This window comes from Microcaecilia unicolor, chromosome 9 (genome assembly GCF_901765095.1).
Source record: "Microcaecilia unicolor chromosome 9, aMicUni1.1, whole genome shotgun sequence".
In the NCBI taxonomy this organism is placed as follows: domain Eukaryota; kingdom Metazoa; phylum Chordata; class Amphibia; order Gymnophiona; family Siphonopidae; genus Microcaecilia; species Microcaecilia unicolor.
In genome coordinates this window covers 26,510,729-26,534,436 of record NC_044039.1, presented here as the reverse complement: position 1 = coordinate 26,534,436, position 23,708 = coordinate 26,510,729, and the positions used below count along the sequence as shown (strand labels likewise).

The following is a 23,708-nucleotide window of genomic DNA, read 5'->3' as shown; positions in this document are numbered from 1 at the left end:
CTCTAGGACTTCCTGATATAAAGGCCATTTGTGAGGCTCCAGGTTATCAGTTAAGTCTGTCTGATCACATTCTGCTTTCCCAGGAGTTATGACACTAAAAGGAACATCTGACAAAAGGTTGTCCAGTTCAGTTTTTAAGGCCTCCATACACTAGGCATAAGAGACAGTTCTTCATTTATGCAGAACATGGCAACTTCATTTTCTATTTGAATCTATGTTGTCAGATAATAGCTTGCTGAATATTGCTTTCACTCCAGGTGGTAGATTTCCAATACTATTTGCAACTTTTCAGCCAAGTCCCTTGTGTTTGAAGGTATAGAATGTGTGCTCCCCATCCCAAGTTGGCTGTATGCAACAACTGGTATAGCAGCAGACAGTAGTTGAGGTCATCTGCATGAAGATGTATGTCCACTTTGGGAGCTGTTGCACTGTGCAACAAGGCGAGAGGTGATGAGAGCGTGGATGAGAGTTCGGGTGGTGTGCTCAGAGAGCGGAGGGCACTTTGAGGAGGGAGTTAAGGGTGGTGAAGAGATGACTAGTGTTGGAGTTTAGAGAATTGGTCAATTGGGTGTAGTAGTCCTGTTTGGCAAGGAATAGGGAGGACTGGAAGGAGGATAGCATGAATTTGTAATGAAGGAAATCTGAATAGGTGCGAGATTTCCTCCAGAGGCGTTCAGTAGATCGGGCGCAGGAGCAAAGGTAACCGATGCAAGAGATCAGCCAGGGCTGGGGATTAGTACGCCTTGTGGGACGGGAGACGGATGGTGCGAGGGTGTCCAGAGCAGAGGAGAGAGTGGCATTGTAAGCGGAGACAGCCTTGTCGACAGACTCGGAGGACATGATTAGAAATACTAGAAGATAAGGCGGGAGGGTTAATAGCCTGGAGATTCCTGGAAGTAGTGGTTAATGTTGGGCGGGGCTGAGGGGGGGTGAAGAAGTGTGAAGGTGAGCAGGTGATGATCAGAGAGAGGAAGGGCTGAGGCGTGGAAATTGGAGGGTGAGCCGGAAGAGGTCGAGATAATGGCCATTTTGGTGAGTAGGGGTGGTGGAGCACAGCTAGAGGTTGAAGGAGGATGTTAGAGTGAGGAACTGAGAAGCGTGAGAGTCGGATGGGTCATCAGTGTGTATGTTAAAGTCTCCGATAATGAGGGATCAAGAAAAACAACAAGCAGAGGGGATCATTTTACTTTGCTTTATATATTGTTTTGAAGTTATATTGTCATGCTTGCACAAAATTTTGTTATGCCCTGTTGCAAACTGCAACTGATGAACCAGAAAGGTGGAAGGTGGTACACAAAAGCAGAGCTTAAATTAGATCCACTGAAGAATCTACTTCTGGAACAAGCACAGGCAATTACTGCATTAACACCTTTACTGCCAACCAAGTTAAAATATGCTAAGATGCTTTATTGTGCCAAGTGAATGTGTCAATAAGTATGAGACCAGAGAAAATTCTTTAGGAGATACCTAAGTAAAGGAATTGACCCAGTGAAACCCAGTTCAAAACAAATGACAGTTTGTAATATATCTTTTTGATAATAGAGGTGTTCTTAGAGTTATGGACTAGAGGAGTAGCCTAGTGATTAAGGTGGTGGACTTTGGTCCTGGGGATCTGAGTTCGATTCCCGGCACAGGCAGCTCCTTGTGACTCTGGGCAAGTCGCTTAACCCTCCATTGCCCGCCGCATTGAGCCTGCCATGCGTGGGAAAGCACGGGGTACAAATGTAACAAAAAATAAATAAACAAACTCACCCAAGCATGGTGCCACTGAATTAAGTAGCACCTCTAAGGGTGGATAAGCTTCTCAATCATAGAACTCCTCTTAAGGTATTTTTATATATAAACTTTTCTTTTAAACACACCCACATGCCAATCAAATATTTATAAAGATGTGTCTAATACCTTATCTAACTTAGAGCCTAAATGAGTCAATTCCTACACTAACTCCAATAAAAACCTCAATGCACATTCAAAATAACATGTGCTCAATCATATATTAGAAAAATGCAAAATGTGAAATTTAGGCACTTAACGTCTTTTGTAGTCCTAACTTGACATCTTTTTGTAATCCTGAAGAGGTTCCTCAATAGTTGTAATTCCTCAAGGTTCATGTAGATTGCATTGTAGTCCCATAAAACATCACCATCCAACAGTGGGAACCTCCCAATACTTTTCCACTTCAAGGCAAAATCAGAACTCGCTGGTCAAGCTGGTTTCATCAAGGGTCATTATAGTTCACACAATTCAAGGTTATTCTGCCATGTACTCCACTCAGCCCAATCAGTGTCTTATCCTATTTTATCAGCCTCTTTGGATGCGGAGATGGCATTTGATCTGATTGAGTGGAATTCTCTCTCATGTTTCGCAATAGTTTGGTTGTCCTGATTACTTTCGTAGTTTAGTGCATTTAGGGCCCTGTTTACTAAGGTGCGTGTTTATAGCGCACCTACACGTAGCGTGTGCACTAACCACGTAGAAGCTTATAGGGATATTGTAGCCACGTTCATGGTTAACACGCGTTAAAAATGTTAACGCACCTATAACACTGCTTAGTAAACAGGGACCTTATTATACTCTTCCCCTACTGCAAAGATAGTTGCAAATAACAGCTGTTCTCCCATTGTTGGTTTATTTCATGGTATCACACAAGGTTGCCTTATGTCACCCCTTCTTTTTAATTTGGCTCTAGAGCCTGTTAGCAGCTGTACATCAATCAACTATAATTATAGGTATTACTATAGCCAATAGAGATATAAAATGATCAGCATATGCTGATGACATACTTCTATATCTTTCAAATACCAAGAATTTGATTATAGAACTAATTATTACAAGATTTTCTGCCTTTTCTGGCTATAAAGTGAATTGGGGGAAAAAAACCCTAAAATTATGCCCCTTAATGATTCATGTACGCCTTTCAATATACCTCAGCACTGTATATATTATATTACTTCAACTATTAAATATTGGTGGGGGAGACTTGACACCTTAATAAAATGATGATGGTGCCTAAAATTACCTATATATTTAGGGCCCTGTAAACTAAACTGCACTGCAGGTGCACAAACCTTTAGCACACACTAACATTAGAGACACCTGTAGGGCATAAGCATGTTTTCTATAATTTTTCCACACAAATTTTATGTCACTGGAAACGTTAGCGAAATTTTTATGGTCCAATACATCTTCTAGGATTGCACTAAGCAACTTAAAATTGTCCAAACAACCTGGAGTAAATTGTACAGATATTTTGAGTTATCATAAAGCATTTATTTTACGTCATGTTTCTCAATGGTTATGTAGTTCTGGAGTCATAGATATTCCTAGATGGCTATAGGTGGAACAAGAGTTCTTCTGATGCCTTGAGGTAAGGAAGCAACTTCCCATCCAATTACTTAAACCCCTTTCAGGGAAGGAAGAAAACAGCAGTGAACAAGGGAGGGGAAGAAGAACTCTGACTCCTTTATCTTCCCTACTTCAGAACAAATAAAATTTGCTATATATCGTCTTAACGAGGTACCCTTTGCTCAACACATCCAATTCTCCAACTGGGTCACAGCTACTTCAGTAACCAATCTAGGAGCTGCATGGTTCCTCCTGTCATTATCTGCTGGAGACGGAGAAAATGCTCAGCATTTAAGGCCGCATGGTGCACTTACTAGGCTAAGCACACAATTCCTTCCCACCTCTCCCCCCCCCCCCCACCCGGTCACCATTCACTAGACAATGGGCACAACCCAAGGCTCTGGACGGTCTGGTGAGGTTACTAAGGTTCTTTCTTTGAAGGGCTGGACTGGCAGAATTAAACAAGGGAAAAGCTAGGAGACAGGCTGCAGAAATAAAGAGCAGATAAATTCATTCATGCAGTAGCATGAGCAAGATGACTGAGAAGCCCAATATAATATAGTGGCAGATGCATGGTTATATCCACATATGCTTAGAAAAACTCTTAGGTTTTCTAAGCTCTAAGAGATCATATCTATGATGGTACTATTGTATGACATATATATATATTTTTTTATTGTCCATGTATAGTTTGTAAACTGCACAGAATTTTAGCTGTGGGGTATAAAAATTTTTTACACATGAAAACTTTTTAATGCAAATTCATTGGAGGAAACCTGAAAGCCTGAGCCATGGTTGGCTCTCAAAGACTGGGAGTGAAGACCAAGGGTCTAGGGAGATTAGACATACAATAAGCATGGCTATCCCATACCCTTAATAAGCCTACTCACGGTGGGGGCAGACTTCTGCAGTTGAGTAGACACACTAACATTTTGCATCTCTCTATGAAGCACTGCTTTGTAATGCTATACATTTAACTATGGCTGCAATGACACCAAACTGCATTATTTTGAAAATGTATGTACAAAAATTAAAAGCTATTGCTAAAGTTGTACTCTTTATGGCAGTATAAAATATTAAGCTTGCCTTGTTTTCAGGTACTACACAATAATGCTTAGATATTTAAATAGGAAAAAATAAACTGAGCCAAGATTAATGAATTCAAAAGTGGTTTCAATTTTCTCACTAATACAAAAAAAAGAAAATAAAAAAGTATTAATTAGCAATGGAGTTTTATAATTACATAAGCAAATGGTTAAGAAAGCAAAATCTAAGTAAACTGTGTACATAATGAAAATCTACAAAGCAGAAGTAAAATATGTACCAGACCACACTGGAAACATCCTTGTTAAAATGCTACAGTTGATAAAATGTAAACAGTAGGTCATTTTGTGTTGATGTAGAAAATGAACACAGTGCAGCTGAACAAAAAACCAACCAACTTTTAAGACATGATTGGATAGAACATTTTGGTACCAAACTGTTTGATGCAAATTTATTTTCACACATTACTAATAAATAATTTTTTTTCTATAAAAAGAGAAAGACATGTCTATTGCCAAATCAATACCTGCATTTACCAAGCTTCTATCACAGTATATATATTAGCACTATGTTGTGAGTTACAACAAAAAAAATGCTGATGTTAGGTTAGGATGATAGTAGTAGAATTCTGGAATTTAAGAAATCTTCATTACACAAATGCATACAACAGAATTACAGTTATACATCATTTTACTAAAGTTACTGTATTCTACAGAAAAAAAATTGCCTACTTTTTTTTTGCAAGCAACAATTAGATATCAAACATGGCTTCCACAAGCATAGCAATAGCCATCCTTCCCTTAACCATCTGCATTCTTTCCCTCTTAGAATCCCCCAACCCAAAATAGTAGTGAGTGAAAGCTTTTCAATGCATTTTTTTCTGTAGGTAATCAACGATTATAAACAAAGAACTTCACATTATTCTACTGTTTTGCCCTCTATCTTCCAAGTTTGCAAAACAAAAAAAAGTTATTACCTTTCAGAAACAAATTAAGATGTCCACGTTAAAAAAATAACAGTCTACAAAAAGTTTCATAGATAATCTAATTAGAAAAGATTACACTGCATATGGCACAAAATCTTCAATTAACCTGATGTCCTTTTGTACTGTCTCTCCTCCCCATTCAGATAAAAATTTATTAAGCGCGATCACATTTTAAGTATTTCTTGAGCCAACTCAAGGGTAGAAGAGGTCTTTCTTTCTAAAATTAATATAAAAATAGACAACCAAGTTGAGTTAACTTTGGAAGATGACAATCACTCGCCATTTTTCCCCACATTGCTTCCATCAGAGGTACCAAGGTACGGAGCAAAGGGATTTCCCTGGTTGGTTTCCATTGCTTGATACACCAAAAACAAGAAAATTGCCACAACAATAAATAGGAGGATCTTTATCCAGATGGGAATTGAACGTCCTTTTTTTGCCTTTTCAGGTTTAACATCTGTCAGGGGACCATATTTCGGAGCAAACCTGGATGAACAGCTTTCCTCCATTCTGTAGTCAGAAAGTTCTATGGGTCGACCAGCAGCTCCTCTGATGGGTCTGCGACAACTGGCACTGCAAAAACACAAAAGCGTAACATAAAAAGTGAAAACAATTGCCACAGCTGTACATTATTCTGAACTGAACACACTTTTCAAAATTACACATTTTAAATCAGGTGTTGGATATGGCCAGAGCCTACATTCAGCAATTTGAATTCTAATTAAACAAGAACTTTGGACAGTGTAAGGAGAGAAGAACTATTACTAAAGGCATCTATCTTATCTATTTATTTCATTTTATAAGATTTATGAATCACTTTTCAAAACATCTGATATACAGAGTAGATACAAATCAACAACATAATAGAACACACACAAAAACAAAAGCTAATACTGTGAAATTTAACTGCATCAAAGCAGCATATGCTTGGCTTCTTCATTTATAAATTGACTGAAATGCTGGCAACTATAGTCTGATACCAACATTCCCCCCTTCCCAGCTTCTGCTACTGCACTGAACCGAAATTATGCTGAATATCCATTTCATTATTCAATGATATATTCATAATGAATATATAGTAACAATATTCTCACACTTTCCCTTTCACTTCATGTGATTATCACACCTTTACTGTGGCTACTAGCAAATGATCAACCAATATTGCTTATACATAAATAATTCGCAAACATCTGTTCTGATTTGTCACAGTGATTAACACAAAAATAAAAGGAAGGTAGAGACAGACATCAGATAATCAACAATAAACCATGCAGATTACAGAAGGTAATTTTCCATATATTAGACATGAATAAACTCATTTACCTCCATAAACAGTCTGAAAATTGCCCTCTATGCATGTGGCTTATAAGTATTTGAAAAGACAGCTCTTTCCAAGATTTACAAATTATCACCTAAAAATGGCAGTGATGGTGCCTTTTTTTTTTCAATCAATATTTTCCCTGTGATATTTGATTTCACCACAGGGCACTAAATATATGTATTCTGATCCTATCCATTTGAAAGCATTTATGCTCGATAACATTTGAGGGAAAAAAGGGGGGCAGGGGGGAGTGTTTCCAGGAAGGTGAAGTTCTTTTGACATCTGTTTTATATGCTGTTGCTCATTTGCATAATGTAATTTCCCTTTCTTGGATATGTTACTTGTGAAAAATTAAATTTAAAAAAAGTTAAAAATGGCAATATAAGGTGAACTTTGGATGTACTTGTTACCTCCCTTTCCTTGAGTCATATCAGCCCAGTCCAAATGAGTGGGTTATGTACTCCTGTCAGCAGATAGAGACCGGGGGGGGGGGGGGGGGGGGAGAAGGGGGGGGGGGGGCAAAAAAAAAAAAAAGTTGAGTTCACCACTCCCTTTATAAGGGTCTGTTACTACCTTCGATTCCTCAGTAATATCAAAGCTAAAAAATCCAAAAGGCAACTTATGTTTTCAGTTTCCAATTCACCACCAATGCTAAACCTAATGCAGTTATAAACAATGTTTCATGGTCACTAACCCAGGAATGACCATGCCATATATCAAGGGTGCAACTACCTTTAGAACAGGATAAAACACATTTGCTGTTGAAAGCCCTTAATGCCTTCAATTCAGTAGGTGTGTTCTGGACTGGTCTGGCATACCTTGAAAGTCAAATCTGGACCTTCTTTTAATTTATTCCATGAAGTTCAGGCCACACCAGTGGGATATACCCAAGTTCCATCCAGACTGGACAGAAAGAAACCACAATAGCGCTCAGGACTCCTACACCTAAGATGCAGACCCTCCAAGACCTGCATTACCCACTCTGAGGCACTTAGAGAACAGATGCAATGGAGGCAAGGGCACTGCCCTGCCATTATCCTCTGGAAAGACAGACTCAAACTCTGCTTACGAGGATTCTTGTACTCTAAAGCAGACTCACCAGCCCTCTGGGACTTGCCAGCTCTTGCTGGTATCAGAGGTGATCTTCTCCATAACTCCTCCTGAGAAACCAAACAGACCAAAGACCTATCCAAAATTCAGAAGAAGTGAGTTATCTACAAACACCTCAAGGTGACTAACAACTGATTTGAGAATGGCCAACCCTGCCCTGACCTATACCACCCCAGTTCTTTATCACTGGAAGAAAGTCCAATTCTGATTCTACTAGAAGTACATACTCCCTTAGAAAGGGAGAGTACTGGGCAAAAAGGTACCCTTGTTTTAAAACTACCCAAGGAGACTAACACTACATAAAGATCTAAACAGAGTTAGGGAGAACTGAGCTCTCAGGTTCCAAAATAATGGTCTGTCTTGTTTGCTTGATTCCCTGGAGGACAGTATCCTATCTGAAGAAAAGTGAGGAAACTTCCATGTGTATCCTAGAGCCAGTATCTGTCCTCAGAGTTGTGAGTTTGGTTTTATTCCAATCTCTTATGAGGTAGACTTGATAGATCCCTTCAGGGGAAACAGTGTCTCCTCAAAACCCTCTTACATAAGTCCACTATGTGATCTTTTTTTTGTACAATCAAAGGCTATATCACCTGACAATAAATATACTTACTATGTTGCCTTAATCTTCAACATCCAAGGCTATAAAAAGAGAATGAAAGGGATCTTCAAAGGAGGAATCCTCTAGCTGGGAAAAAGTACCATTCCTAACTGACATTTTCAGAAATCAGACCAGAGGTTATCCAGGCTCTCAGCAGGACTATGTGCAGGAGACTGGATGCCATCCCTGATTCTATCAGGATGTCTATCTCCCTGGCACGGTTTGTCTTTCTTTGGCTAAAGAACTTGCTTGCCTTGGAGTTTCACTGAGCTAACATGAGGTCCACTCAGAAATGCTGCACTGGATTCCTAGTATAAGCCATGATTTCTATACTTACACCTTCAGGGCCCCAAATGTTGGCTCAAAAATGTATCTGAATGATAATGGTATCCGTCATGTATGCAAGCAAAGAAAAGGAGAGGAAAAAAAAAAAAAAAAAAAAAGAGTCTCACAGATCTCACATGTGTGCTACAGCTAGAGACAAGGACTGCTGGAGTGCTAGTTCTCTACCATGACCACAGTCACTGTTTCAACTGCCCCAGTCCTTAATTTCAAGTCTATCAGGCTGATTTCTGTGAAGCACTCCCCAAATCACCAGCTGAGGATCCAGAGAGAATACACATGCCTGGGACATAAAGAATGGACCATTCTCAGGAAGGACAAAGAAACAGCAGATCTGGATACTGAGAGTGTGATCTTGAGTCATTGATGTCTAAGGCCAGAAGACACATTTTAGGAAACAAATGACTTCTCTAAGCTCCAGCATAATCAGTGTAGAGATTCCACATCTGACGAGCCCTGACTACAGCCTCTCTTTCCTGTATTGACTAGTCCCTAAATAAAGTCAAAAATCTGAAATTACTACCCTTAATAAACATGCTAGCTGGAGTCAGAGAAAGCACTTGAAGCTATTTGATGAGTCTCTACCACAAGGCCCGTGACCAATCCCAGGGAGCCAGTCAAGGCCACAGGCTATGGATAGCACCCTTGGGAGTCAGGCCTGCCTAGAAGAATCCTGCTTCCCCAATTCAAACTGCACCATCTGCTGGAAACAAGAGAAATACTGGCAAGATCCTGAGCTGTACTGCTCCTTGTACTGATTACACTGAATTGTACGCAGTGTCCTCTGAGATCTACTGGTTGGGCAATTCACCCCACTTGTCTGGCTGGTCTAGCTGGATAATAAAGCCATTCATTGAAGTCCCACCCCACCTTGCATATGGGAAGCTTCAATTGCATTAAGAACTTCAAACAATATCTATTGGCTCAGATCAAGGATTCAATTTTTGATGGCAGTCATTTCGAGAGACAGCAAGCTCCAGGACTCAGTGACTTATCCACTTTATACAAGATTTCACAATAGGGTGGTACTGCACATTCAACCCAAGTTCCAACCTGCCAATTGTTCTTCAAATATTTTTTCCCAGGCCACCTGTCTATGAAAGTAAACATACCTTGACCAGCTTGGATTGCAAGAGAGCCTTAATCTTCTACTTGGAGCAGACTAAAGCTCTCAGAAAGTCATCCCAATAAGGTACATAAGTACATAAGTAGTGCCATACTGGGAAAGACCAAAGGTCCATCTAGCCCAGCATCCTGTCACCGACAGTGGCCAATCCAGGTCAAGGGCACCTGGCACGCTCCCCAAACGTAAAAACATTCCAGACAAGTTATACCTAAAAATGCGGAATTTTTCCAAGTCCATTTAATAGCGGTCTATGGACTTGTCCTTTAGGAATCTATCTAACCCCTTTTTAAACTCCGTCAAGCTAACCGCCCGTACCACGTTCTCCGGCAACGAATTCCAGAGTCTAATTACACGTTGGGTGAAGAAAAATTTCTCCGATTCGTTTTAAATTTACCACACTGTAGCTTCAACTCATGCCCTCTAGTCCTAGTATTTTTGGATAGCGTGAACAGTCGCTTCACATCCACCCGATCCATTCCACTCATTATTTTATACACTTCTATCATATCTCCCCTCAGCCGTCTCTTCTCCAAGCTAAAAAGCCCTAGCCTTCTCAGCCTCTCTTCATAGGAAAGTCGTCCCATCCCCACTATCATTTTCGTCGCCCTTCGCTGTACCTTTTCCAATTCTACTATATCTTTTTTGAGATACGGAGACCAGTACTGAACACAATACTCCAGGTGCGGTCGCACCATGGAGCGATACAACGGCATTATAACATCCGCACACCTGGACTCCATACCCTTCCTAATAACACCCAACATTCTATTCGCTTTCCTAGCCGCAGCAGCACACTGAGCAGAAGGTTTCAGCGTATCATCGACGACGACACCCAGATCCCTTTCTTGATCCGTAACTCCTAACGCGGAACCTTGCAAGACGTAGCTATAATTCGGGTTCCTCTTACCCACATGCATCACTTTGCACTTGTCAACATTGAACTTCATCTGCCACTTGCACGCCCAATCTCCCAGTCTCGCAAGGTCCTCCTGTAATCGTTCACATTCCTCCTGCGACTTGACGACCCTGAATAATTTTGTGTCATCGGCGAATTTAATTACCTCACTAGTTAAACTTAGGGCTGCTACTGCCAAGCACACACCATCTAACTGGATAGTCAATTACTTCTGCTTATGCCTAGGCAAGCTCAACTCTGAAGGGGCACATCAAGGCTCATACATGTTGGTGCCATGGTGGCTGTAGCCCATCTGAAAAAGGAAGAGATCTGCAAGGATGTGACATGGACTTCTGTTCACACATTCCTATCCTATTACTGTTTGGCAAACAATTCCCCAACAGTAGATTTGATCAGTATGTCCTCTGGAATTTGAAATTTGGAATCTAAGATTTAAAATCCAGCTCCACCTCCTTCAGTGTTTTGATTTGATTTCCAAATTGCCCTTTTTAAAGACAAAAATGGCCACATTCTACCAACATAAGTTGCCTCTTTTTTTTTTTTTGGGGGGGGGGGGGGGGGGGGGGGGAGTTAAAAGGCAACCTGTAGCTATGGATTCCTAGTTGTAAGAACATTAGCCAGCTTTACTCAAGAGAAAATTGTTTTACCTGTTACTTGTGTTCTGATAAAAGATATCACTTCTCTAAACCAACCTAAGAGTTCCTTCTCCTATTAATAGCTTTATATAGAACTGATGTAGCCTCACACAACAGTTTTCATGCAGGAAGCCATGTACATACTCCATGTACTGCTTTAGAGACTGTAAACACTGTTACATTTCTCCATCCTAGGCTTCATCAGATGGCATCACTCACTTGTAAATACTTATATTCTGCCTTCTTTGGAGAACATTTATTGTATAAGCAAATTTTGTTTATTGCTTCACTTTTTCCCCATCCAAGTTCAACTTCTTCTTCCCTCCTTCCTCCCCCCCCCCCCCCCCAAACTCCACTGATTCTCCACTCTGCATAGCACAGCATTAGTGTCAGGCAGTTAACAGCCCCTTTGTGGTCTGGGATTGGTGCCAGCTATTCTGGAATTTTTCTATCCCCTTCATATATTTATATATGGAGTGTCTATAAAAACTTCAAATTGTTCGCTGCCTCGTGATTAGAAAAAAAAATGATTTTGGACCTGTGTTCTGAACCTGCCTCTGCCACTGTAACATTAGGCAAGTTATCTTCATCTTAAGACTGAGGTAGAAAATCCCAGTATATATTTATGTAGTTTTCTGTAAAGTGCCATGTGTTAGGGTATTAAAAATGCAAAAATTATATGTGAAACTCTACCTTGGAACAAGTTGACTAAAGGAATATACTGACTGCCTTTAGTTGGGTGCCAGTATTTACACCAGCCTTTGGCAGGTTGTAAATGCTTGCACCCAAAATTAAGTGCAAAATGCATGGTAAGCTAGTATTCTATAAAGGCTGTTCTGCATGGAACAACTTTCACAGAATACTAGCTCATCATGGATCATCCCAGCACCTAACTTGGTTGATCTATAAAGGGAATTCCCCCCTCCAAAAAAAAAAAAAAAAATAGAAAGTTAGCTATTTGCATTTTTGTTAAATACTACAGATTTAAAATCTAGGCGTATTTTGCCTTTTTCTACCTAATTCCAGTTGGTGTTGATACTTCAAAAGGGAACATCTCTTTGAGAATGTCTTTATCAGTTCTTCTCTCTTCAATTACTGTTTTTTCTCACCACCTGAAAAAGGAAAAAACCCATAGATATTTATAAAAATGTATATTCAGCTCATTCCACAGTTCTTTACCTATACAGAGATCTCATGTCCAAGGTGGCAATGGTTATTTAAGGGACAGACATAGATAGCCCTGTGTGAATTTGGACAGAAAGCAATTTGGATCACCCAGTGCATTATAAGAATCTGCTTCCCTGTTTAACTGGTGTTACAAACTTGCTCATGTTCATTTGTCTTGTCATTTTTGTCGTCTCCATGGAGTCTTCAATCATGTCCTTAGTTTCCTTCAATATGAAGAAATCTTTATTTGATTACACAGATAACATCACTACCAGTGATAAATGTGCAGAGGATACAATAATTTAATCATCACCTCTATCAATGCTGTATTTAGAAGATCACTGCATTTTGTATTTAGAAGATCACTGCATTTTGTATGACCAATATTATCAACATCCACGAGTTTTTTAGGACAAAGACAACCCATTTCTTCTTGCTGTGGCAAGGAAAAAGGCTTCAATATTAAAAGAGACACTAGAATATAAACCTATTATACTTAATAGTTCAAACTATTAGGTTATTTCAGGTCAGGGATCTACATAATTAAAATAACCAAGGGGGAGATGAAATCCAAGGTACAGTCAAAAAAATACTTTCCCTCAAATATAAATGATCATAAAATCTTCAGACTACATGGACATTTGTATACACACAGATATATATATAAATCTTTTTATAGATATGCATGTATATCTAAATATTAGGGCTACATTTTGATTACAACTTTTAATCGTAATTAATGAACAATTAAAAGTATTTTATTTTCTGCTGCAGCTCTTTGTGACTCTGGGCAAGTTGCGTAACTCTCCATTGCCCCAGGTACAAAATAAGTACCTGTATATAATATGTAAACCGCTTTGATTGTAATTATAGAAATATAGTATATCAAATCCCATTCCCCTTCCTTTCCCTAAAGAACTGATAAACTCCCTCCGTCCCACCCCCAGATCCAACATCTCTTGCTTCTCTTCCTTTCTTCCCTCTCCATTATTTCTCTCTTCCTTCCCATTGTCCAACATGCTCCCTCCCCTCCAAGTTTATTTACAATTTGATATACCACTCAATCAAAATCTAAGCAGTTTACAATATGAGCAGCACCAAGCTCTTTTCGTAGCTGCTGGAGCTCGCCATCTCAGTCATAGCTTCCACAGATGGCCCTTATATTTCTGCTTACTACTACTACTTAGCATTTCTATAGCGCTACAAGGGTTACGCAGCGCTGTACAAGTTAAAACATGGAGAAGGACAGTCCCTGCTCAAGAGAGCTTACAATCTTACAGGTCTGCAGCTCACTATCTGTCCTCCCCTCAATACCCCCCCCCCCCCCCATCTGGTCTACCTTAAAGATAGTCCTCTATTGGTCTCTAGCAACAGCAGTGTTGTACACATGCTGCCTGAAGCCTGGTCCCAAGCTTTTCCTCTGACCCATCCCACCCAGCCAAAAACAGTAAGTTTTGCCAGAGGAAGGGAGACAAGCCAGAGGGAAAGATTTGACGCAGTGTATGTGTAACACTGTCGAAGACCAGCAGAAGACCACCTTTAAGGTAGAATGGAATAGGGGTGGGGGGAGAGATGCTGGATTGTGCTGAGGGTACGGGTTGGGAGCAGAAGAGATGTTTGAAGAAATCGTGATTAAATTTTTTAATGTATTAATTGCGACCCTACTTCTTCCTTCATCAGTGGTTTCTTTGATGTCCTTCCACACATGTCTGAGAATTCACTGATTGACAGCTCCTGTGGCTTGAAGTTTCCAGGCACCTTATTGATAACCTGCCGAGATTCAAACTGTTCATACTCAGAATGAGCCTACATAAACAGAGACAAAAAGAAAATGTTCATGTTAAAGAATTCTTATCAGTTTATTGCAACTACCGCCTGGGGGTGAATCTCTTCATAAAGACAGTTAAATCCCAACAACACACAGCATGATATTTTAGTATTTTATATTCAATAAACATTTTGGTAGGTAAATAATATTCCATGGTATAACTTGTAGTTTAAAAGGACACTAGAAAACAGGAGCCTTGCACGTGAAATTTCTAGCACTACATGAAAAGGTCAAGGTCTGACATTTATTGCAACTGTCATTATCATTTACCTCAACAGCATGACGACAAATTTCTAAACACATGCTAATTATATGTGGGAACAGCGACAATGGAAGAAAAATCTCAATATCTGTCCACACAGACACAAAGTATTCAAGTATATTTACCCATGGACTTAGCCCAGTTTTCAAAATGAAAGTATGTTTGCATTTTGCGTTTGAAGACTGCTCTAGGAAAAAGTACCTAGCAATCTGTGCTTCCTTTCTGTGGGTATCTCTACCATAAAAACACATATAAATGTGAAAATATATAATCTATTCATTTTATTTTCCTTCCCAGCTTATGCAGTCTGGGCCTGCTAAAGTATGCATATTGTTGATCCCTGCATACACTTTACACTAAGTAGGGGTCCTGCATGCACTAGGTAGGGATTTGACAATTTTTAGACAATCAAGTTACCAGAGTAAATAGAAAAATTGCTTAATTATAATTGAGTGTTCTCTGTATACAATAGGATAAATATGCAACACAAGCGTGTGACGTCATCTGTTGGCATCAAGATGAATTACAACTCTTATGTTCTTAAGAGATTATGTGTGAACATTTTAGCATATCTATATCCCTATGTCAGTGACTCAGGGGCTGACTAAAAAAGCCTAGTGGTAGTGACGGCTCAGTTCATGGCTTTATTGCAAAGCTATCACTCCAAAAATACCGCTGCATGCTACAAGCAATTAGCATGCAAATATCTGCCGCATTAAGGTCATGGCAGTAATCAGCAGCTCATTGTGAAATGTCATCCTGTCAGTACTTGAGCAGTTATTGTCTCAGGCACTCCCAGGAAGTGTGACTTTTCTTTTTAAGTAATATTGCCAGTAGTCTGCATCAGCCCCATGAACGCCCTTCCTCTCCTCACCCCCCCCCCCCCCCCCGATATTAAAAAAAGAAATTTTCCTGGTTTCACCCCCAACTCGATTTCAAAATGGAGCCACAATTTGCCATATAAGGGGAGAGAGATGGGGCTGATGCTGACCACAAGAGCTCTACACCGCCATCAGACCTGGCAGCAGGTTTATCGTTTATTAAAAGCTTGCTACACCACATTCTACTAACACATAGGTCAAAGTGGTTTACAGAATACTAAAATATTGAAAAGAAAAGAACTCTAAAAATTATAAATAGAAAAGTACTGTAGTTAGTCAAAAACTGCACAATTACACAGGACATAATAAAGTAGTAAGGCAAAAAGGTTATTTAAACAAGGCTACAGTCAGTCAAGAACATACACTGAAACATTAGAACTCGCCGCTTGGCTCCAAGTAAGCTCACCTGAATACAAATGTCTTAGGTGGTTTTAAAACATACAAAACTGAGCTTGGTATGGTGAGGTAGAGAATTACAAAGAGTGGGGGGCTAAGCGGTAAAAGATTGAATGACTTGTTGATTTGAGACAAGCTTTAATGGGGGCAGGAAAAACTAGGCAATGATCATTAAGAGGTCAAAGTGCCCATGGAGGCAAATAAGGAACGGTTAAAGAACAAAGGTAAAAAAAGAGAACCAAAACAAAAAGCTTTGAAAAAAAGGTGAGGATTTAGATTGAATCCAAAAGAAACCTGGTATAAATGTTTTTGCATCAGGAAAGGAATCACATGATCAAATCTCTTTACTCTACAGAGAAACTTAACTGCTGTATTTTGTAAACTCTGCAGTCTTTTCAAATTAGACTTGGTTATTTCTACATAATATGAAGGCACTCACCTGTAGCAGATGTTCTCAGAAGACAGTAGGACACACATTTTCACATGTGGGTGACACCATTCATGGAGTCCCGGTTAGGAAGCTGCCCAACACGGGATCTGCAGTTGGTTAAAATAAAGTGTAGATATACAACTCCTAGGGAAGGAGGGAAGGTATGTGAGAATATATGTCCTGCACTCATCGGAGAACATCTGCTACATGTAACTTCACTTTGTCTGACACCAGCAAGACATTACCTTCTTACATGTAGGAATACCTAGCTACCAGGCTCACCAAAAAGAACAATCAGTCAATAGGGACTTGCAACGGCAAGCCAACAAGAACTAATAACTAGCTACATAAACAGGCCTGTTGTGAAGGTATAGCCTGAACAGAAAAGAATGGGCCTAGGAGGGTGAAGTTGGATTCTAGACTCCAAACAATTTCTGCTGAAGTGTCTAGCCAAACTGGCGTTGAATCGGATATTCTGATCAAAACAAGTGAGATGTGAATTTGTGGACTGATGATCATGATACAACTCTACAGATCTTCTCAATGGTGGCTGATCTCAAGTGGGCTACTGATGAAGCTATGGCTCAGACACTGAGCCGTGACATGACCCTTGAGAGTCAGTCCAGTCTGGGCATAAGCGAAGGAGATGCAATCTGCCATCCAATTCAATTAAGTGTGCTTACCGATGGCTTCCCCCACCCTGCTTGGGTTAAAAAAAAAAAAAAAAAAGCTAGGTGGACTTTTTGGGCTTTAGTACGTTCCAGATAGAAGACTAAAGGATTACTTGCAGTCCAAGGTGTACAGTGCGCTTTCAGGACAAATGTTGGTAGAACAACTGATTAAGATGGAACTCCGATACTACCATAGGACGGAACAAGGATGTGTGCAGAGAACTACTCTTGTGTAACTTTCAGAATACTGTAAGTTTACATGCACCCGCACTACATTTGGGCACCTACAGTTAAACCAAGGCACACCAGTACCGGGTTACGCTAGTATTCTATAACAGAATTTGGATACCCAGGTACCGTTATAGAATAGGCTCTTTCAATGCAACATCAGGGCACCTAAAAGGAGGTGCTCAATTATAAAATTGCCCTCTAAATGTCTAGCACTTAGAAGCAAGGAAATTATTCTGGATCCTTCTTTGGCTTGGGTTAGTCAAGCTATATGGGCCCCACCAAGAGGATATTTCTGCCTAACATGGTAGTGTATCTGGTGAGGTTAGGCCTAGGGAGGAGTAGAGTGGTGGAGAGCCAAGCATGGGTCAGGAACAAAGAGGTCTTGAGACAAAACTAGGACTAGAACAGGAATCAGAAAGTCTCAGAATAAACCCATTATGGATCAGGAACCAGAAGAGGAAGCAAGACGACAAAAAAAAGGAATCAAATGTCCTTTTGGCTTTCCTTACACTCTGACCCAAATCAGGACATATTCATTGCTAATACAATGGGAACTTCTGAAAGTATGTCTGCCATTTCTGAGGCTAAAAGGGTAACTGTTCTCAGATTCCTTGTCTGTGCTGCTCCTACAGTGCTGTAAATTGCCATTAGCTCTAATTGGTTGGTATGAAGTAGTTCCGTTTTCAATCAGTAGTCCTATGTGTAAGAGGTAGATGTGCCCCCATCCCCTGACTCCTGTTGGAAGCATCTCCAGTATGAACTAGGTGAAACTGAACAGAAAGGGGAGATCTTTTATGAAACAAGACACCTATAGAAAAATGTAGGCAAAGACCATATGGCCTCTCCAGTCTGCCATCCATGCCATTTACTCTCCTCATCAATTCCTTAGAGATCCTATATCCTTGTCCCAAGCTCTCTTGAATTCAGATACTGTTTTCATCTCCATCACTTCCACCGTGAGGCTGTTCTACAAATTCACCCTCTCTGTGAAAAGTATTTCCTTTGGTTACTTTTGAGTCTATCCCCTTTCACCTTCATCCTATTCTCCCTGGTTCCAGAGCTTCCTTTCAATTGAAAGAGACTTGCCTCCTGTGCATTTATGCCGTATAAATATTTAAATGTGTATCATATCTCTCTTCTCTTCTAAAGAATACATATCGAGATCTTTCTGTACCCATATGCTTTATGATGAAGACCACCCACTGGTATCCAAATTCCATTACAGAATACTAGAGTAGCCCAGTACTGGTGTGCCTTGGTTTAACTGTAGGTACCCAAATGTAGTAAGGGTGCAAGTAAACTTAACAGTTTTCTTAAAGTTACAAAGAAGCAGCCCTGCCTGTGCCCTCATGCTCCGCCCATATGAACGCCCCTTTGCATTTACACCCTCTGGGCCAACTTCATCCTGATTATATCTTTTTGAAGGTGCAATCTCCAGAATTGTACCCAATATTCTAATGAGGTCTCACCGGGGAAATACAGGGGTATTATCACCTCCTTTTTCCTACTGGCCATGCCTCTCCCTATGCACCTACGCATCTTTATAGCTTTCGCCGTCACCTTTTCTACCTGTTTGGATACCTTAAGGTTATCTCATACAATCACACCCAAGTCCCACTCCTCTTTTGTGCACGAAGGTTCTTCACACTAAACTATACCATTCCCTTAGGTTACGGCAACCCAAATGCATGACCCTGCATTTTTTAGCATTAAATCTTAGCTGATAAATTCTAGATCATTTGGCAAGTCTTTCCTCATGCTATCCACACCAGGTGTCTACCCTAATGCAGATTTTGGTATCATCCGCAAAGAGGCAAACCTTAAAACACAACCCTTCAGCAATATCGCTTGCAAAAAATGTTAAAAAGAACCCGCCCAAGAATCAAACCTTGCAGCTGAGCTCCATTTTTCCATTACCCTCTTTCACCTTCCACTCAACTAGTTCCTAACCCTGTTAAATCACTTAGGGCCCATACTGAAGGCTCTCAGTTTTAGTCTATGCAGAACGGTGTCAGAGGCTTTGCTAAAATCTAAATACACCACATACAGTGCTGTACACTCTAGAAGGAAGGAAGGAAGGAAGGAAGGAAGAGCAACCAACAGAGCACCCCAACAAGAAGTGTGACCATCAGTCTCAAATCACCAGAACTCTCCAGGCCAGTCACAGGCTGCACTGGTTTACCTAAACCAGACTAAGTACATTTTTCCCAAAGTTCTAAAAACTGCAACATTATTTAACTTAATGAATGCATAAATAAAAGTCTAGCATAAACTATGGCTTATGTTTTGCAGATAAAGGAAAAAAATAGTCATCTGTTCATGTAGGTTCAGTACTCTCACAAGCAGGTCATATGATTTGAGTGAACGTCTAGTGATGACTGAAATTTCTTTAATGCTTATGTGTGGAGTTTCACATTCAAGGGGCTTTGAAGCATCTCACTGTCCCTTCAGTCCAGGCCAGAGGCACTGTTTTATGCACTCCTGCCAGCAAACTGAGAACCGCTGGTTTACTGACAAAATAAAGTTAAACCAGTAATTCTCCCCATATCAGAAAGCGTTGGGATTGATATTCAAACCTATTTAAAGAGCCAGCAAAGACTTCTGGCTGTTTAAATATCACTTGTCCAGGGCTAACCACGGATATTCAGCAGCACATAATCAGTTGGCGCCGCTGAATATCCTCGGTTAGCATCTAAGCCACAACCAGATAATTTGATGGTCGTCCAGGCTGAGTTAGCACTTAATCGGTTAAGTGCTGATATTCAGTGTTTCTACACTGTAAGAGAAGCCCGCTGATTAACACACAAAGGGAAAATACATCCATCTGCTTAAAAATAAAGGGATACCATGATAAAGGAAAGTAACTTAGAGGGGCATAATCGAAAGGCGACGGCGAAATAGCTGGACGGCCATCTCCGGCGCCGGCCATCTTTTTCTTCGATAATACGGTTGGGCCCGGCCAAATGTCAGAGTTCGCCGGGGTTCAGATGGCCGGCCTCGGTTTTCGGCCATAATGGAAAAAAAATGCCGGCGATTTCAAACCAGTCGAAATCCAAGGCATTTGGTCATGGAAGGAGCCAGCATTTGTAGTGCACTGGTCCCCCTGACATGCCAGGACACCAACCGGGCACCCTAGGGGGCACTTCTAAAAATTAAAAAATTATATACAAATAGCTCCCAGGTGCATAGCTCCCTTACCTTCGGTGCTGAGCCCCCCAAATCCCCCCTAAAACCCACTCCCCACAACTGTACACCACTACCATAGCCCTTATGGGTGAAGGGGGGCACAACACTTACCACCACAAGTGTAACAGGGGGGGGGGGGGGATGGGCCTGAGTCCGCCTGCTTGAAGTCCACTGCAACCAACAAAAACTGTTCTGGGGACCTGCATACTGCTGTCAGGGAGTTGGGTATGACATTTGAGGTTGGCATACAGGCTGGCAAAAAAAGGTTTTTATTTTTATTTAGTGTGGGAGGGGGTTGGTGACACCTGGGGGAGTACAGGGAGGTCATCCCCCATTCCCTCCAGTGGTCATCTGGTGAGTTGGGGCACCTTTTTGAGGCTTGGTTGTGAAAATAAAAGGACCAAGTAAAACTGGCGAAATACTCATTAACGCCGCTTTTGTTTTTTCTATTATGCGCTGAAGCTGGCCATCTGGTAACCACACCCATGTCCCGCCTTCGCTACGCCGCCGACACGCCCTCTTGAATTTTTGCCGGCTCGATGACGGGAAAGCGGCAATGGTGTCAAAAAAGCAGCTTTTGATTATACCGATTTGGCCGCTTTTGAGAGCTCGCTGGCCATCTCCCGATTTATGTCGGAAGATGGCCGGCGATCACTTTTGAAAATAAGCCTGTTAGCAAACATTAACAACTATTAAAAAAAATACCTCATTTTGCTCAACTCTTTGTTGGCTGAATGTCACTGGAGTCTTCAACTTGCTCTTCAGAGGTTCTCTCTTCTCAAGCCTTAGGCTTATCCTAGGTTCTAGGGAAAACAATGAATGCTATTACCCTACAGAAGCTATAGAAAGCCCTTCATGAATTCTGAATACTGCTTCTTAAAGTCTCAGCTCAAACTGATCTGTTCTTTGCCTTTAAAAGAATAGACAAAGGTAAAAAAAAAAAAAAAGGGTGAAAGAAATAGAAGTGGATCAGAATTCCACTGCATTAGACAGTGATTTTTGTTACGACTTGAGATCTGATCTTTGTCCTCTCCAGTTGGGTGAACACATAGTAAATAAGGAAAAATTATGTCTTACCTGATAATTTTCTTTCCTTTAGTCGCAGAATACGAATCCAGGAACTTGTGGGTTATGACCATCTACCAGGAATCCAGAAGCTGAAACAGACTAAATAGTATACCCCAGAGTGGGGGTGGGGGGAAACCAGGATTCATCTGCAATGACCAAAGGAAAGCAAGTTATCAGGTAAGACACTTTTTCCTTCCTTTTCATCAGCAGATGAACTCAAACTTGTGGGATGTAGCAAAGCAGTTCTCACCTAGGGCAGGAAACAAACACCTGTGGATAGAACCGATGCAAAGAATACTTCCGATTGAGCCACTATGTCCAAGTAGTAATGCTAGGAAAAAGGCTAAGACCATATTTAGAGACTGCTTGTGAGGTGGAAGTATCCTTCTCAATCTGTCTGCCAGGCAGTCCTTGCCAGGTAGGTAAGTGGTACAGAGGTTCATCCTGTGAAGTAGGGCCCGCTGCGATATACCAACTGCTTCCTGACACAAGGGGTAGGATCCCATACCACAAAGTAGATATTGGCCAGAACCTCTCGCTAACCGGAACAGGCATCACCATTCGAAGAAACACGAAATGACAATATCATGGACTGCTCATACCTTCCATCGTACCCGACACAGAAACATAACTGCCAAAGGATAAGCAAACTACAGGGTGTAGCCCTTGCAAATGACCTCGTGCACCCACTGGTCTGAGATTATGCAGGTCCACCTCTGGTAAAACTCCCGTAACCGGGCTCCCATTGGAACCAGAGGCTGGACCCCTACACCCTCAGTGGGCCGGGTGGTCAGAGGCGACGGAGGAACCCGAATCCCGTCTGCCTCTGCGGCTCCCAAAAAAGGGACTGTGCCCTCAAGAAGAAATGAGAGCGCTGCTGACTTCCACCCCTACCTGTGTGATATCAACGGGCATCCTGGAAACATCTCCGAGCAGAAAGACCCTAGAGTCCAAATGATGTCAATTCTCCGGGAGACAGAGAACCTTAGTTTCTCAAAACTTGACTAGCTTGTCAAAATCTTTGCTAAACAGGAGCAAACCGCAAAAATGGAAACTTTGATTTAGAGAACGCATCAGCAGACCAAACCCAAAACCAGGGCGACCTCCTGGCCGCCATACTAACAGCCATGGAGAGCATCTGAAAAACATGACACCCCCATTTCTATTTTGGACACCTTCTGATCCACAAAGGAGTAATCCACCGTGTCCCGGTCAAGAACATGATCCGCCCAACGAAAGCAAGTGCGAGCGACTAAGCCCCCACAAATGGCAGCTTGAACTCCAATTGCAGCCATAAGTACATAAGTACATAAGTAGTGCCATACTGGGAAGGACCAAAGGTCCATCTAGCCCAGCATCCTGTCACCGACAGTGGCCAATCCAGGTCAAGGGCACCTGGCACGCTCCCCAAACGTAAAAACATTCCAGACAAGTTATACCTAAAAATGCGGAATTTTTCCAAGTCCATTTAATAGCGGTCTATGGACTTGTCCTTTAGGAATCTATCTAACCCCTTTTTAAACTCCGTCAAGCTAACCGCCCGTACCACGTTCTCCGGCAACGAATTCCAGAGTCTAATTACACGTTGGGTGAAGAAAAATTTTCTCCGATTCGTTTTAAATTTACCACACTGTAGCTTCAACTCATGCCCTCTAGTCCTAGTATTTTTGGATAGCGTGAACAGTCGCTTCACATCCACCCGATCCATTCCACTCATTATTTTATACACTTCTATCATATCTCCCCTCAGCCGTCTCTTCTCCAAGCTGAAAAGCCCTAGCCTTCTCAGCCTCTCTTCATAGGAAAGTCGTCCCATCCCCACTATCATTTTCGTCGCCCTTCGCTGTACCTTTTCCAATTCTACTATATCTTTTTTGAGATACGGAGACCAGTACTGAACACAATACTCCAGGTGCGGTCGCACCATGGAGCGATACAACAGCATTTTAACATCCGCACACCTGGACTCCATACCCTTCCTAATAACACCCAACATTCTATTCGCTTTCCTAGCCGCAGCAGCACACTGAGCAGAAGGTTTCAGCGTATCATCGACGACGACACCCAGATCCCTTTCTTGATCCGTAACTCCTAACGCGGAACCTTGAGGAGGGTCTCCATCCGACTGTCCTGTGGGTCCCTGAGAGCCGTGCCACCGTCAACAGG

At 41.3% G+C, this 23,708-nt stretch overlaps 1 protein-coding gene across 4 annotated transcripts in view; it reads right to left on the bottom strand.

The window, feature by feature from the left end:
* Positions 1 to 4,563: 4,563 nt before the first annotated feature.
* The window catches only part of TMPO (thymopoietin), a 51,593-nt gene continuing 32,448 nt past the window's right edge, over positions 4,564 to 23,708 (bottom strand). The window contains exons 4-9 of one of the 4 annotated variants that reach the window (XM_030214954.1): positions 21,180 to 21,277; positions 14,255 to 14,395; positions 12,903 to 13,025; positions 12,720 to 12,813; positions 12,439 to 12,526; positions 4,564 to 5,947 (exon numbers count right to left, since the gene is read on the bottom strand). In XM_030214954.1, coding sequence (XP_030070814.1) covers positions 5,647 to 5,947; positions 12,439 to 12,526; positions 12,720 to 12,813; positions 12,903 to 13,025; positions 14,255 to 14,395; positions 21,180 to 21,277 — 845 coding nt within the window. In that variant the 3' untranslated portion in view covers positions 4,564 to 5,646. Of the gene's footprint in view, positions 5,948 to 12,438; positions 12,535 to 12,719; positions 12,814 to 12,902; positions 13,026 to 14,254; positions 14,396 to 21,179; positions 21,278 to 23,708 lie in introns of all 4 variants that reach the window. The other 3 variants (XR_003943385.1, XR_003943386.1, XR_003943387.1) reach the window with 3 other exon arrangements.